The 18,455-nt window shown below is 37.3% G+C and overlaps 1 protein-coding gene across 1 annotated transcript in view; it reads right to left on the bottom strand.

Moving 5' to 3' along the window:
- The window catches only part of LOC106956844 (low-density lipoprotein receptor-related protein 8-like), a 151,647-nt gene that overhangs the window by 56,760 nt on the left and 76,432 nt on the right, over positions 1-18,455 (bottom strand). Inside the window, exon 3 of the mRNA XM_015047912.1 lies at positions 1,688-1,810. Within this exon, the coding sequence (XP_014903398.1) occupies positions 1,688-1,810 (123 nt within the window). The remainder of the gene's footprint in view (positions 1-1,687; positions 1,811-18,455) is intronic.

Raw genomic sequence — 18,455 nt, 5'->3', positions numbered from 1 at the left:
AATAGGATGTGGGTTGTAGTGTTAGAGTTGAATGACAAGACTGAAGAGGAAAGACAGATTTCTAGCTCTGAACCAGGACATGTATTTGATGAGTGTCTCACCAGTCCTGTATCTGTGAAGTAAACAGATGCTCTGTGACTTACCAAGAATAGTGAAAAACCAGTAATCTGAAACTTTGAACAATGGAATTAAAATTGTTCATCAATTGATACTTTGCTGAAGGGTTTTATTGAATTACTGGAGTTTGCCGAGTTGGGAAAGTCACTGCTAGCTTCCTGTCCTAAATGCTTCTGTTTGTGCTCAACACACTCTTTATGTTTCTTTTTCCTATCATCATTTGCTTTCTGAGATAAATTATTCAATATCTGACAGCTCACTGTGACGCAGCATAGGGACACTGTGAGCAGTTTTGCTACAAAGATCATCTCTGCAAGAAACTTAGGTAGAGAGGAAGGACACAAGGAGAAAAGGCGGATGCCTCCAAACACCCCAACAAAGAAAAACAGTAATTGCTTCGTTGGAAACACTTTCTACCCCAGGAATAGGACACAATTGAAGTCTTGGACTGAAGGAAAGAAATAACCCAATGCTGAGCAAAAAGAACAAAATACAGAATAGCTTTATATTTGCCAATAATAACCCAAAAATGTATAAGCAACAGATCTAACCACAAGCAGTAAAGTGTCTATTAAAGGTTTTAGAAGGTCTGTGAAGTAGTAGAAAAAATATATCTAAGTTTTGCTGTGGACTACTTCATTAAACTTTAAAGTATCGGTCTTTCCTGCTCTGATCAGCTGCTTAGTAAGGTAAAAGTAATAGAGATAATTAGAAATTATTTCTTTCCACTTTTCACTTTAGCTGTGAGGAAATGATGTAAAATAAGTCTAAATGTTTTGTCACTCCTTTGGCCTTGATTAAACCATGTATGGCAGTCCAACTGAAAGCAATTTCCTGATGCAGTGTTCAAGGAATGGAAGGTTGCAAAGTGCAGCAAGCACAAAGAATGGACATCCTTGAGAGTGACGGAAGTGTTACCAGAACAGAACTACTGTCGTGAATCCAGCATGAATGTATGAGAAGAGAAGAGGAAAAAAAAAAAAAAAAAAAAAAAAACTGCTGACGTAATGCAGATGTTTATGCTCTTTAAAAAATGCAAGTTGACTTCTGTTTAACTCACGGATACACAACATGTGTTAGCACATGTGAGACGTGTCAACTGTGTATGTGGGAATAGGTGTTAACTTACCTGACTCTCTGTTCCATCTGTCACTGTATCAGTGTTTGCTGGGTTAGAGCCCCAGTTAAACGACAGTTAAACAACATTTAACTGAAGTCCTAAAAGGGGTGCGGGTTTTAATGTTTTTATCTTTTTTAATCTTTTTCAAAATGCCTCTTTCTCACTGTTTATTCAATGTCACATGCTGTTTTTATTTTAATTATGTAAAGCACTTTGAAATGCCTTGCTGCTGAAATGTGCTATACAAATAAAATTTGATTGATTGATTGATTGATTGATTGATTGATTGATTGATTGATTGATTGATTGATTGATTGATTGATTGATTGATTGATTGATTGATTGATTGGTTGATTGATTGATTGATTGGTTGGGTTTGTGGCACCGCTCATCAACATGTGTGGTTAGGTTCGCCTGTTGAACATACAATGCATCTGTGAAGCTACTTACTGCAGATTGCATCAGCCTCATCCGAACCATCTGCACACTCTGGTTCTCCGTCGCAGCGCCACCTAGCAGGCAGGCATTGTCCGTTCTTACAGGCAAAGTCAGTGGTCGCACAAGTCTTCTTTGCTGTGGAAATGAAAGAAATGTTTACTATGATAAACCTACAAAAAGAAATCCTGCAGATAATGTACACTGGATTTTTAACAGCATTATTACTCTTTAATAATATTAACTACTGTCTTATCAAGTGACTGACAGCATGTGACAAAAATGAGCAGAAAAGAAACATCTTAAAATCCATTCAAAAAGGCCAATTAATTCAAATCCAACAAAAGTCAAAAGATAATCCCTGAGCTCCAATTTCAAACCAATTTTCCAGTTAAATTTTTATTTAATTATGAGCAAGTAACGTTTTGACTCAAACTGTTGCCGGCTGTGTTCCAGGTGCTGTGTTCACATGCAGCTTAGAACGTGGGAGGTTGAGAGGCCTTTGATAAACTATTATTTGACAAAGATTCTTTTTTCACATCGACTGTGGGTCAGGGACATTTGCTAGGTGAAATTGAATGTCAAAATGTACGTATTCTGTCCAAACTATGTTTGTATTCCAAGATTTCTTTTCTTAGCAAAGGACCGGATGTGCAAAATGTATTTTGAAGGACAAGTGTAACTTCTATTTTTCTCCTCTGTACAAGAGAATATCTAATGTAAACACCATCCTGCATATAACTGACTGTATGCTTCTCCAATTGTTGCCTTCTCCTTTACATTTTCAACTCAAGAGACAATCTTTCAATGAAGGAAAAGTTGGAAGTTGGAAACTGTGCAAAACTTGCATGTACAACAAATCGTGCATCTGTGCTTTACTTTGAAAGAAAAAAAGCTGACAGTATACTGTGTCTGTAAAGTGTGTTTTAACAGTTTTATACTTGGCACATAGATTTCACTTGGTGTCAAATTTCCTCATCTTTATAGGTTTATGAAAGATGTGTTCCCTTAAGAAAGGACACTCTACAATACTGGAGAATTTTGTGTTGAAAACGTTTACAGTAAATTCATTTTAATGAACGACAATGATTTGTTCCAGCCCTGGCAGTACATCCTCTTGTTTGTAAAGTGGGACCCTTATTAGCTTGAAGTTTTTCGTGTATAGTGCATGACGCAGTGTTGGTATGACTGACAACACATCTGGGAGCAATGATTATGAAGTACAAGCATTGAAAACTGACACCATTGCAGCAGTGGCGATAGATCCTTCCTATATGTATATGAAATTTTGCTTACAATGTAAGGTGAAAAATAAATTACATGTGCACACGCTCACCAGCACACACAATATTGATTTTTATAAGAGAAAAGAGGCTGCTTGTTGGGGGCTGAAGACATTAGAGAGATAGAACTGAAGAAGGTGTAGGTCTAGAATAAATCAGCAGCATTTCCCCGGGGACTTGCAGAGTAGTCTGAGCTACAGACAAAGGTAAATAGAAAGAGCAGGATGGAGAAAACGGGGATACAGAGACAAAACGTGTGACGGAAATGCACTGCCATTGCAGGGTCTCATGTAATGCCATCAGTCATCACAAAGGATCACATAAATCCCCTTCATTCCTACCAGCATGTTAGCATAAATCCTATCTCTTCTGGTCTGCTTTTCCTTTTTTTTTCCATCTTTCACTGAATCTCTGCTTATAGCCTGATAACAGAGATTTGTGGAGCATGCAAGGAATGTCCCCTTGGAAGTAAAAAAAGAAGAAAAAAAAGTGCAGTCAGTGGCATCTTAAATCACAATAAGCCTCATGTCAGATATCCACAAATTAGGATTTCGTTTCACACTCATGAAACATCAGCTGATGTACATCACCTTAATCTTCCAAAGCAGCTTTTTAAAATCAGAGGAAGGTGCAAAAGAGCCAAAGTAAAAGGCAGGGTTACAGTATACAGTTTATAGACACAAAAGACTCATTAAAATAAAGACGCTTGTAAATACAATCCCATCAGTTTCCAACAAATCTTTCTTTTCTCTTGGAGAACAAATGGAATTTGATTCCGCTTGCCCTCTTTCTACGGGTGAAAGGAACTGAAAAGCTTGTGTCCATCAACAAATACAATATGAATTTAATTAACCTTTGGGAAAGATATTTTAGGCAAAACATTCAAAGTTAAAACTGTGATATGACTATTATTCCTACTCAGATATTTTTTTTGTAATTCATGTCAACCTAAAATTTAAATTATATTCTTAAAAGGGTCTCAAAAAGTCTTAAAATGAACTTAATTTAATTTAGTAGCAGAAAGCCTGTTTTCAGTACCAGGTCTTTCAGGTTCATATAGTACAGTCTATTAGGGAACTCCAAAAACATAAAAAAACATAAAAAAACAAAAAAAACTTTTTTTCTTGCTCTGACAGTAAACGTAAACACATTTTACTCAATTAGCAACACAGGTTCACATCAATGACTTGATTGAAAAGATGCGCATAACATGACTAATAACTGGAGAATCAAACAATATAGCTGGACTAGAATGTATAAAGTCTGTTCATGTCTTTCAACGCTTCTCAAAACTTGCTGATGCACACACAAACAGCTGCTTACATTTGAATTCTGATAGGCCAAGAACTGTCACATACGAGCGTCATCCATATGGAACAGTCTGAATCTAGCTTATGAGGTGTGAGAGCGAATGTGGAGAAAGAGAAGATGTATAAGCACTTTAGACAAACACACACGCGCGCCATCATGCAGACACACACAGCCTACATACCATCCACCCTTCCACCTAGAGTGGAGACGCAACGTTTTATTTTAGTCCCCCGTCTCCTGATGGAAAAAGTGATGAATATTTATGTGGGAAACAGACACACCATTGTAGCTCCTGGCAGATTTTATCGACATTATTGAGCCATCAATAACTTTATTCACATTTAAATTGCACCATCAAATGCTCAATTCTGCCCCATCATCCCACTTCACTTGCAGTACACTCAGGTATTTATTCTATATGTTTTACTGACTACTGTCCTGTTCATTTCATGACATTCAGTTTATTTACATTTATTTTGATCTTTGCTTTCCTGACAATGTGAATGCTAATTCACAGGTATTAAATAATGTATTCCGGACAAGTGAAGGATTATGCTGTTACAGGTATACATTATCATATAGAGTTTTGCTGCGTGTCAGGTGCTGCTGGCCTTTGCACCATGCATTAATTCTTTGCACCTCTAAGGACTTTCTCTGCTGAAATCATGGCATAAAGCTTAGAACGACTTGGTTTTGCTCATAAAAGTTAAAGTAACATCTAGAAACCACAGCACTTAAATCTGATGTTATCTATTCATGCCATTCTTCTACATGTGATCAGAAAGTTAGGAATTTGTAACATATTTTCACATACCAGTTACTCTGCAGACTACAACCTTGAGTGACAAAATGACTTACAAAAGGAATCGTACAGCACTTTCAGTTACTGTGAAAAATACTCCATAAACTTTACCACAGTTTGTCATGTACCAACCACAAACTTCTAGTATTTATTTGGGATTTTATTTATTTGGTGTTGGTGGACCAACACCAAAATCTGTAAAATGAAAGAAACATGATACATAGTTGTCAATTTTAACTCCCTTATAAACTGTAAATCAAATTTAATGGAAAGAAAACCGCTTCAGGAGTCCGCAAATTACTAAAAAGAGTTCACTCCTGCAGAGTTTAATCTCATTACAAATTTAGTTGTTCTCCTGAAGGAAATTTGTTAGAGAACATTAGTGAATGAACAGCATAAAAAAAAAAAACAAAGAGACACAGCTACCTGACCCAACAAATAAAAGCCGATACGGGACACTGATGTAGAATATCAAGCTGGAAGTTTCACTTGAAAGACTTAGTAGAGACCATAATGGTGACTTAATGGATATTCTGACAACGCAGAATTGCATATTCATTCAGTGCATACTTTACTAGGGATAATTTAAATCAATATAATGTAAATGTGTCAGACTTGGTCAAATCTCCACCACTCAGTTAAAGCTTTTGGGACTTAATCTAAAGCTAGTCTTTATACCCCATAGAGAATTTGGGAACAAGTGTTTTGTGCTCTTATGCAATTGTATCACATGGACACACTGTCATTTTAAAACTGCCTTTATCTCTTGTCCAAAAGCAAATGTAATTTAATATTGCTGTAGGCGCTTTGTATGGTTTTTAAACCAATGTTCAACTCTTACATCTAACTCTTAACAAGTCCTACTCTGATTTTGATACTCTTAATGCCGCACCAATAGGTCACACTGTGTCAATTCATTGACATATCAGCAGCTCTACTGATGCAGTGTGAGAAAGCACCGAGTAGATTAGCATGTTTTGGACACACTTCAGTCATCTACCCTTTAAATACATATCATTGTGTTAATGTTTAATGTTAATGCTCTGCTGACATTCAGCAACTGTCACTCTGAAAACCCCGGGGATCAATGAGTGACGAAATCGACCCACTGATGTTCACCTCGAGTATAACCAAACCTCCACAAGCTTGCAGCTTATTAGGATTCTCCTCTACGTATTACTGCCAACATGTTTTGGAACACTGGTTCAAGACGAGAACAGGTAAAGGTCATCCTGTTGCCTTGAAGTCATTCAATTTTCCATTCCGCTAGACACACAAAGTAAAAGGAATACAGAAATAAAACAGTGACCGAAACATAAATAACTAAGGGAACACTGCGTCACCTGTAATCAGGATCTATTCACTCCAGATGGCAAAATGTGGATTTCCTTCTCTGAGACTTGCTACATGCAATTTTTACTTATGCATGGAAAAAAATAAAAATCAAATGTCTCATCTTTGTCACATGTATTAAATGAGCTGAGTAGAAACCTTTGCTTTAGTTGCTTAGCAGCACATCAAGCTGGTTGATTCCGTCTACTTACTATAAAAATAATATTTAGCTCTAATTTATTTCTGGTCACCTGCATTGGAGGAAATCGAGCCCTGGATCAGAATTAAACCTAGGTTCATTATTACACCAATGTGATTTTTTTTTTCCATTTATTTTGGTTCAGACAAAAGCAAACATGTAGAACAGCAGACATACAGATATTTTAAACTGCCTACACATATGTTAAATATATAAACATACAATATAGATATTTAACAAGAAGGAAAATTGAATAAATGATGATGCATGACATGATATCTGGGTGTACATATTCCATAATGGCTCGCAAAAGATTAAAAAGTGCACAAAAATGTAAATAAACAACATGTAAATACTGTAACCGGTGTTTAAATTAGACTGTTTTTTTTTCTCTTTTTAATGTGTGACCTTGTTAATCTAAAACAACATGAAAGCCTTGAAAAACCCAGCAATATATGCTCTTTAAACTCTATAAAGAGAATGTAGTCATGCTTCCTTTCACAAAACATGAAAAGCACCACCTGTATTCCCTGCAGAGCAAGTACAAAAATGTCCTGTAACAATGCATGCCGGAACAAAACAACACAAAAAGAAAAAAATATGGTTCAGTTTTTCTATGACTGTGAACAACTATAGGGAGAAGGACCCTCAAAGAGCAAGCAAGTCAAGAGAGCAAAGGGAGAAAAATGAGGAAAACTACAGAGAGTGAGAAAGAAACAAGTGTGCTGAATGTTGGAGAAAGAGGAGAGGAAATAGATGGTCTTCCACATTGTTGTGATCGGTTAAAGAGCTAAAGAACGGAGCGTGTCAGATGGAGGAAAGAGACCGTTAATCAGCGGGTAGAGGTTAGACCACAAATGTGGGGGAGAGGAGAACATAAAATGTGATTGAGTAACGTAGACAAGTATAATGTTGGTCTTTTGAGGAGATTAAAGGCTCATTGAATTTCCCAATAATCAGTTGGCTACCAAGTCACTGTGAACAAGCAGAAGCAGCAATTTCACTTGGGAAATATATATGATGGTAGACTGCAAGACGAGACCGGGAGAAGATTTAGCTTTTCTTTAGTAAGGTTGAACTTTACTATGTTAAAATCTAAGTAACTCATTCACATACCAACTGAAAAAATGCATGTACATAAAAAAGAAACATGAATAAAAGTGCTTTGTCCTCCAACTGACTGTATAGTCAGTAAAAAAATAGAAGTGCAACAGAAGTGCAACAGAAGTGCAATAGAAGTGCAACAGAAATGGAAACAAAGACGTTAAAAAACTTTTCAAAGTTCATCTTTCTCAAAAGTATATTTAGAATTGTCTTTACATCACTCCGTACATCATTATAGTTTAATTACTTAATAAAAGACATGAAAACAAAATCGAGTTAATAATCCACTAAAATGAATTAGCATACACGCAATAGTCTGTAGACTCTGACGCACGCACTACAAAGGTTAGCAATGTGACGTGAACCCCCGACCTGCATTCCAGGGAGCAGTCTGATCAAACACACAATATACTGTGCTGCTTTTCTGAGCATCAAATACCACCTACAGGTTCAAAGAAGCTTGTTACCATTTCATGATCCCCTTCTTTGGGCTCAAGAGAACCAGACCTATAGCCCAAGAACTCTGTGAAGCAAAGAAAAAAAAAAAACATACAAAAAACAAGAGAATCATTTATGTTGTGCACCAGATGTGAGTAGAACTGGGCAGGACCCAGAGCGCCTGGGTGACATTTGAATCATATAATCGGGTAAAAAAACGACCCTGAAGACCAACAGGGGGTAAGATCAAAGAGAACTGGAGAAAAGGTAGAAAGCAACTTCAAATACTCTGTAACTTCAAAACACCACAAAGGCAAAAAAGCTGGGGTTTTTTTTTTTTTTTTTTTTTTTCAGAAAGTTTATATCCCTGGATTTCTTATTATTGCATGAATTGACATTTAAGTAGGTGACTATTCGGTTCATCTCTGTATAAAGTTGTGAGATACCTTTTCCTGAGAAATGTGCATACAAATGTGAAACTTATAAGATTTTGGTGAAAAATAGAAGTAAATAAAATATCACAATGAAAGCAAAGTATGGATTTGATGGAAATGGGGAGGTTTAAGCCTAAATGCTTGCAACAAAACCTGGTAAACAAGGCTCCTCAGACCCCTGCCTTAAGTACAGATAGGGCTCTGAGGAGAGGAGGGTGGTTGAAATCGAAACAGGTCGGGATAAAATATTAATAGCTTACAGTTCACACAAACAGCATAACAAATACCCTCTTAAATGCAGGAAAACCATTACTTCTTGTTCGTAAGCAAATTGCAATAAAGTGCAATGCAGATAAAAATCATATGGTAATCATACACTTACTGCTTCTAAAGTAGGATGAAGAAACAATAAGCTGACAAGAGACTTTGAGGAAGAAAGACATGCAGTCACAGAGGCTAATCTCTCTTTTTTGTTGTGTGTGGAAAGATAAAACTGTTTACTGCCATATCTCTCTTTACTGATTTCAGAATAAAAACAAGTCGCCACACAGCCTCTGTGTTTCAAGCTCCTGCAGACAAATAATATGACTTAGTTCAATCTGATTTGGAGCAACATCCAGAGGAAGCTAATGAAAAAGCTGTTTTACATAATACTCAAACAAGTTTTATCACAGGGGAACCTAACGGCAAACAACAGATGCTTACGTCCAAGACAAGCTTACATTATCTCGTTTGCGTAGCGGCCTGATCTTTCTGTTCAAATGAAGAAAAAAAATATGGGCATGAGCTGGAAGTCAACCCTGTTTGCTAGACACCTTGACCAAATATTAGCACTTAAAAATGGCAGCCTAATTTCCCAGCACTTTACCAGATATTTCCTTCCTCAGCTGCAGACTTGACTTAAATATTCAAACTTCTGTTCTTTAAACAATAAAAACTTCATTTTTGAGCTTTACTTCATACTGCATATTTCGTTGTGTGGATGATTCATTTAAAATGAGATTTTTTTTCAAGTCAATGATCACAAACCATCAGTTTGAATGCACAAGTGTGTGATGTTGGTGCATATTCTGAGTCATCTTGTGGCTCCTGTTTGCCATCTATATCAAACTGAAAAAAAATAAATAAGTAAAATAAACAGAGGAGGTGCCTGAAGGTACTACTTACCAAACTTGCAATGAAGCCTCGACTTTGTTTCTCTTTTTTTTTCCTCAACTATTCCAACCTTATATTATGAAGTGACCATAGTGGGACTTCCTGTCTCAATATAAGCTCACAAACCTGAAAATCTTGATTGGTGAGTTTAACCTAAACAAGTCTTATGATGGCAACACTTACATGATAAACGTTTTTTTTACTGATTTGATCACTTTGGCTGTCTTCTAACATTACCTTGGCTAAAGAAACAAAGTTATTAAGCGTTCTGATAAGATTGACAGTCTTGCAGGTTGTTTTTCATACATCCACACTTTCACATCTTTCCAAAACAAGTTTTGCATCAGCCACATGTCACAACGACCCTCCAAGTTGAGCTCCATGCTTGCCCCCCTTTTTATTGCTCTGTCTTACTCTCATGTCACATTTGATCTCTGCAAATTATTTTTGAAGTTGAAGGAAACATGAGCTGAACGAAGACGAGTAGATCCAAAGCACGAGGGATGATCAAAGACAAAACGAGGATGAAAAGTGTTCAAGTGGAATGAACATGGTTCCTCCAAATGAAAAGTGTCAGTCTCTGTCTGTTTTACTTTTATGTTCCAACATATACAGACAGTACTTTGCAGAAGTATTCATACCCCACAATCATTTGAAGTTTAGTTGATTTACAACTAGATATGCAAGTACAATTTTTTTGAGGTTTTATGTGAAATATCAACATAAAATACTCAATATTTTCAAGTTCAAGGATCAGTACAGTTCTCTATTACTATATTTTCAAATTTTTGATATAAAACATTTTTACCTTTGTATCCTTGCCCTTTAATTATTGCAGCTAATGCATGACTTTGTGTTTGTCTACCACATAAAATCTTTTTAAATTGCTGAATCAGACTGGCGGCTGTTTAACTGCAAAACCTGTAAACCTCCCACTCTCTGACACGGAGGTAATTCAGATATGTGAACTCCACATATTTAACATGTGAAGTAGGTAGTGCAAATCTAGATAATTACAATTATTTCCTCTTTACCATAGATGTCTTTCCTTTGTTTTATCTTTCTTTTTTTCTAGTTCCCCCTCTCCATTTCCTCATGTTCTTTGGACGTCACACTTAACTTTTCTTTTAGACAAACCATCATGAGTGCAGAGATCTGAGACCAGAGCCCCTCTATGCTGCACTGGTGTAGCTTCAGAGACTGCTAATTAAGTCGCAGCACAAAAGGGCCCACCAAGGGAGCACGTAGTGGGGAAAAAACAAGCAGAGCCAGTTTTTTTCCTTAGATTTTTTTCTCTTTTAGATGATTTAGTCAGATGGGACCTTATAACAGCTCTTGAACTCACATTTGGGATTATACAAATTATGTCCTAAACACAAGGGGGAGAGGTAAAAGAAGCTGGAGTCGGTTGTACTCACAGACGTCTGGGTATGAGGTCATTTTTTTCAGCTTCTGTATTGTTTATTAGAAATGACACATGCACAGCCACATCTCATTGTTCCTGTCCCACATTCAAGCAGTACACCTAAAAACACTCCGACTCTACAAATCCCCACTAACAGCAGACCATTTGGGCGACATGCTGCTCTCAGGCTCGACCTGCATTGATTTATTAAACACTCAGACACCGATAGCAAACCTCTTACTCACACCCATACCTGCACTCATAAACACACACGCCCGATCCCCTCCCCCACGTCTTACCCCAGTACTCCAGTCTCAGCATCAGACACTCTTTCCTAGACATGACCATCGCTTTAATGATATCAGCCGTGAATCCTCTCAGTCCGCTCCACGTTAACATCTAAAATCTACAGTATTTGCTTTATTTCTCTAGATTTTTCAGAGTGTCTTTCTGTAGACAAGCAGCTGTTGAAAATCTGTCTTTTGTCTTGATTGAAAGCAAATGATTGGATGACTGTGGAATATTAACCAAAATAATAATTGTGTCTGCTTTGACTCATTGATATTTCTGATGTTCAAATTGTTCTGGCTATCTTGGTGGGAATAAAGCATTTTCTTGTACAGTTAAGATCCAACTTTTACACTGATGCAATCGAGAATTGGTCTAATATAGAGAGATAGATCCTTGTTCATGTCATGATGGGCAATTAATTTTACACCAAGTAACAATAACAACACACCAACCATTTATATTTAGTTTGATGGCGTGGTATTACATTTTATTGCTTCAACCAATGAAGGTTGAAGCAAAACGTGTCAATCAAAAACATACAGGTTCTGGTATGACTAAAAAGGTGAACATTCTTTGCAGAAACGTTTTAATCCACCTACTGTTTTAAGTCGTGACAGCATCTCAATTGCAATTAAAGCCAGACTTTGACTAGGCCACTCCACTCCACAATAAAGGAGTGGACAATGCCACCAATTGGGATTTGTTGGAGTCCTAAAGCCTTATAAAAGCTTTCACATAATAGATGCCATTGGCTTTGTTTCTCATGTGTTCTTGAAGTTATTTAAATGATAACACAATACGTCACTTTTAGCCTACGTCATGACATCAGAAGGATTAAGATTAGCCATGATTAGATTTTACAAAGTGCCAGATTTTTTTGACTAGCTTTTTGGGAAATTTCTATTTTTCTGGTGTTAAATCTTATTTTATGATGTTAAACATTTAACTGTGAGAAAAAAAGCAATCTGTTGGAGGAAAACATCTTCAAGAGACGACGGTGTACACACAAATGGACATTTTCTCATATGCACACATAACTGTCCCTTTGGATCTATAAAACTCTTGTGAAACCTGGGGGAAGGGAGCTACAGTGTCATTTGAAAGCTCCGTTTGTCCAACCCCCTTGTGGTTACCTACACATTCAAAGATACACACAATCTGAACACAAATATTGCTGTGTGAATGTCTAAGAGGAAGACAACAGGAAGAAATAAAGATTCCCCACTGCTTGTGCCTTACACACTTTAAATGACAAAACTATTCACCTTTTATAGCTTTCAAAGAACAGATGCTAAATTATCAACAACCTTCATTACTAAAGGTAATTAATAAATGCAAATTACGAATGTGGCACCCTACATAACTGCTGTGCATGTGGCAGAACTTCTTAAAATGTATAAAGTCGGATCTTTAATTATCATCTGAGTAAGTGACTGACTGACAAGCAGAAAGAGGCGATGCTTCAGGAGCCGCCTCCACAAAACACAAAAGAAAAGTCTTGTACCAGCAAACAACATTCCCGCTGGCTGTATGAATCAGTGCTCACTGTGGGTCTTCTAATTCCCTTCTTGTACAGCCCTGTACTTCCTCCATCGCCATTCAAGTCCCTAACCAGCACACATGCCGCGCACTGCTGGTCAGGCCACGTGACGGCTACTACTGGGCTTATTATCAAAAATCAGCACTCGCCAGAGGGAGTGGCTGGGGACAAGCAGGGGGAGGAAGGAAGAGGGCATTCCAATAAAGCCTGCTGCGCATCCACAGACAAAACAGGGGGACAAATTCCTATTGTTGATGCTGTAAAAGAAAAACTATTTAAATTCCAAATGATTTCAGCTTGGAAACAACAAAGAGCCTCACAAAGGTCACCGGGATCATTTGTGTGTCTGTGTGCCTTTAGTTACTTAAAAATCACAACAGAGGTTTTATGTTGCCATTTATTTTAGCTTCAGAAAAATATAAATGAAGGGTCCAACATGTTTTTAGTTGCTTTGACTGCCGAGAAGTGACAGCAGAAGGCAATCATGCTTTTTTGTTAGATGCTGACCACACCCCTCTCACGATTCTGTTCCTCTCCCTGTTAGACAAAAATAAATAAATAAATAAATAAATAAATAAAAAACACACACACACAGGAGAGCACATGGCATTTTCTCCTTTGTCTCTCATGTGGCTTTATTTCCTGTTACTTTTATGGTCCTCTTTCACCTTTATCTTCAGCTTTGTACTCGTCTTTGCCTCTACATTTATTTACCAAATTGAAAATTGTCAGCTCCCCCTTTTGTGTCTGCTCTGCTTTTATTAGCTGATTAAATTTACACAAACAGACACGCTGAATTATTAAATCGTCACTAAATGTGAGTAAATACTCTGTGGGAGTATCCTCACCATAGCAAAGCATCACAAATCTGTTGGGTTTAAGTTCAATTTGATGTTTATCTGCAGATATGAAGATTAAATATTTGTCTTGATGTATGTGTCTTTTTTCATGTTTAGACAAATGGTCTCAGTTACAGCTGTTAGAATTTTTACAGAAATATCTCAGAAAAAAAACAAACATTACATATATTGAGCCTTTCTTGTAGTTTCTTTGAAATTATTTTTTCCATTTTTTTGAGCATGCCACAAATGAGATAAAAGATAGGTGCATCTCAATAATTTAACATTTTAATTGAACTGATTACACAAAGACTTGCCATATGTGTTGATGGTTTCATTGACGGCTTGTTAGAAAACCATAACATTACTCGTTTCGACTTTCTGAGAATCCATATTATGAATTCACTATACACCTCTTTAAGAGAGAGGTAAATATTATGAACCTCATGTTTTATGGAGAACATATAAAAAGTTGACATCACATTACAACAGAGCCAAATGTAGCTCAGCAAGTGTAGTGATTCAGTAATGACAGAGCCTCATTTTTTAGTGCTCCAGCTCCGTCTCAAGCCAGTTGATATTGTCTGAGTAATCATATTTTCCCTGCTAATCCCTTCAAGGCCAACATACCCTATCATCGTCACCCACATGAAGGAAGTTCAACAATGACTAAGCTCTTTTCATTTTGTCCGCAAAGCTGCTTGATTTTAGAACATTATGAATGAGGACAGAGGGAGAGGTGGTGGGAGTCATTGATTTATGAATCATCCTACTCCATGAGCGGGTTAAAGGAGCTTTTCTTTCAGATTTAGTCTGATGACATCTCAACTTTACCCAGACAGGGTTCTGGAAATGGTGCTCATTTATGTGGGGAGATTTAGTCAAGTCAAGTCAAGTCAAAGTGTATTTATATAGCACATGCACAATACCCTCAACTGACCAAAGTGCAAAGTCCAAAATACAACATCACAGTGAGATAATAGAGAGAATAGGAATAAAATTAAGTTTAGAAAAAATAATAAGACAAATATAAAACTGGCAACGATTCCAAAAGCTAATAGTATGAATAAGAACCAAACAACTTTGAAAATTTAGCAGCAGTGATTTTCTTCCATCCTTTAACTTTTCTTATTTAGGCAGCGAGACCAGCGAGTTGGTCCCAATTTTAAAGGTTGGCATCATGTACCCCAAGTCAGCTCTTTTTAGAACCTCAATATTAAAGATTATTTGAATAGAAGTGCAAAGATGAATAAATTAGCTTTTGCTCGACCCAAAATGAAAATGTTGAGATTCAGATTTTGTTTAACATGGCAAAAGCATGCTTTGGTACCAACTCAATGAGCCATTTTCTTGAGTCTTCAGTAAGAAGTGTACACTATGATCTATACACCAAGGTTGTTTAGGTCTATGTCTGCTGCCACGAAAGCAGATATATGGTCTGACAAAAAGAAAAGCAAATTCATATTAACAGATAGCTACCAACTACTGTCCCATAAAGATTCTAACTGGGGGTTTGACAGAAGCTGTATCTTTAAAGGAACTCAAATATAAAAATGAACTGAAAATCTAAATCATCATCACAAATTTTGCAAGTAGGACATATGACTTCATATGTTTGTTTAAATTAATTGCAAATACATGAAAAAAAAGAATCATGGCTAAGATTTGCTTACCAGTTACACAAAACAAACCATTAAAAGATGCAGCTACAAACAAGAACAGATTCAACAGAAATGACCTAAAGTTACCTAGAACTGAGAAGCTCTTTTAATCATCGTGGGTATCAGGGCCACGGTGAAGAAATAACTGCTCTCCAGCTTCTTCCTTCTGCATGCTTTCCAGTCACCTACGTGTATCCACGGATACCCCTGGCCACCAGAATACAAATACAAAGCAGACGCTCGCTTCTTAGCCCCATTACCACACACACACACAAATCCTAAAGAACACTGTCTTCCCCCTGGGCCACCACATCTAATGCCTTCCCTCTTCATTAATTGTTTTTTTAGTTAAAGATGGTAACAGAGAACAGTTTGATAGTAACGGAATAAGGAATTTTCTTCCAAAAGATCTATTCTGCATCTTTGAACTTTCAAAAGACGGTTGTCTTAAATATTTCTGCTTTGAGGTGAGAGATTGATTTTTACTCCACAGGACAACCTGTTTTTTTTTTTTGTAAGTTTCACTCTGGCTTCACCTATTTATCCAATTTTGAGCATGTGTGCACAGAGGTTCTGGGTTGCTTTTGGATCACTTTCAAAACCAAACAAAGGCTAGATGAAAAAAAAAAAAAAAAAACTCCTAGCAGGTGCTCTTGGTCTCACAGCGCAATATCAGACTAGCCACTGGCCAAAGTGGAAATCGAGTGGTGCCAGGAGGGCAGAGACGGAGAAGCAAAGCGTGGGTGACACTTGGTGATGGGGTGGGCAGGTTTTTGGGGCCAAGCAGTGTGCAGGCATGGCTTTTTCTGTGGCACAGAACAAAGCCGACCTCTTCATAGTCATCCAGAGATGCAAATTGCTCTTCATCAAACTTTCACACTTGGCTTCCAGTGAACAAAATGAAAACCCTGCCTGTTTGGCGAGAACTGCCAGTAAAACTCACATCCTCTGTCCCCTTTCAGCAGAGAAATTGGCACATTTTAGATGAACAGCAAGGTGGGCACACATACACACTCTCACACCTTACAGAGTCGGTTTTACAGACAAACTGGGCATCCAAAATAACTCATACACTCACACCACTCTGGGTGCAGCTTTCTTTCCTCTAGCTGTTTTTTGGATTCGGCATCCCAGAGGGAAGCTTGCGATGAGCCCTGCGCAAAGTAGGCCGGGCAACAACCATCAAAGACATCCCTGCCAGAGGGGTATTTAGACCTCATCAGTCTCATCCCAGAGGCTCCTACAGGTGAGGCAGAAGGGTGGGTCTGTGTGGGAAAGGGAGATAACAAGAGAAAGTGCTTGCATAGCCTCTTATGCATACTGTGTATTTTCAAGAGTCGCCTTTAATATTTCAGGTAGCACTGTCCTTATTTTGCCCTTTTCCCCCCACACACACCTTCTTCCTTTTGTTGTCAACTTCAGATGGGGATAATGTGAAATGTACAGCTTTGAGCTCACAAAAGGACTGCTATTCAGTAAAACACTTAATTCAGCAGTGTTGACTGAAAGAAAAGAAGGTCAAATTTATAAGATAAGAATACCTGAAAAGCATCTCTTTAGAAGGCCATCTCTAAGGTTTTGTTGCTTCAGTTTGGACTGGAGTGTCTGTCTGTGTTCTGTACAGCTTGTGCAAAGCACCAGAGGGGTTGTTTGAAGCCATTTCGCCACCCAAACGTCTGGCTAGCTGTTATGATGATCTTACATTTACCAGGATTCTTTCCAAGAAAAAAAAAAAGAAAGAAAGAAAGAAAGACTGAACAAAACATTTTATGAGGTGCACCTTGTTTATGCCAGTTTGGACACTTCTTTGTTTTCAGAACTGCCGTCATTCTTCATGGAATTAATAGAACAAGGTGAAGGCAGATTTGTTGACTCCACATAAACAATTATAATTTCGTATTCCTCCAAACTGGACGGAGATGTAGTGATTCTGGAAGCCACTAGGGTACAATTAATTCATGGTCATTTTAGCTTATGTGCTTGTTTTTATCACACTTATTACATGTTTGTGTCTGCACTTGCCACTTGATAGTGTATGTAATTGAACCACAACACATCCAATCAGAGTATTTTTTGCAAATATTGCATTACCTTGGGTAAATAACTACCAACATATCAATTTACTACACCAAGTAACAGTAAATTGGTAGGATTTAGGAAAGCACAAACATTGCATTGTGTACCCTAAGAATATTTAGTTAAAATCCTTACTCATCAATGTCCATTTTAGGGCAATATTTATTTTAATTAATTTTGCTATTTAATGTTCATGGCATTACAAAGCTTGTTCTAACAGCCACTTGCTGATTAATTAACTAGAAGTGAAGTGCAAATATTTTATCTTATTTATTTTTGTGGTACTTTTTAGTGTTTTCCTTTCATAGGATTCTGTCAATAATGTCTTCCAATAACACATCATTACATAGTCAAATTTTCACATTTCTGTAAACATTTCACATTTTTCAACACAAAAATATGGTGGACTGCTGGTGGACTGCCTTAGCAAGTTTTCTGGTCAAATCCTTGCAGCCAAATATCATAAATCTCATTTTATTTAGCATACTTGACAAAAGGGACTGCATATGGCAGAGGACTTACTGATTAGTATTCTTTAGAGACAGTGTGAGTAGACAGGCTTGCAATCAGAATGCAAGAAAGTCCTCTTTCAAATAGGGAAGCAATGAGGGTGAGGGGAATGAGACAGCTAAGTCCTGTCCAACATGTAAACAAAGCTTCAAACACCGCACTTACAATGCTGCACAGTTTTAAACTACAAATGGAAGGGAAGGCAAAGAGATGGCCTCTCCATTTCTTTTAAGGTGCATGCAAACCTCTTAAATGCTTTTAGGGGCAGTCAAGGTTTCTAAAGTCGTTTTTTTTTTTTTTTTTTTTTTTTAATGCTGTTTTACTTTTCATGGAGAGAGTAAACATCTTCTAAATGTTCCATCTGAAATAAACGAATGCACAATGTTCCATCTGAAATAAATCA

This window comes from Poecilia latipinna, unplaced genomic scaffold, assembly GCF_001443285.1.
Source record: "Poecilia latipinna isolate Pla-1442-1.1 unplaced genomic scaffold, P_latipinna-1.0 Scaffold848, whole genome shotgun sequence".
NCBI lineage: Eukaryota > Metazoa > Chordata > Actinopteri > Cyprinodontiformes > Poeciliidae > Poecilia > Poecilia latipinna.
This window is presented reverse-complemented; position numbering and strand designations above follow the sequence as displayed.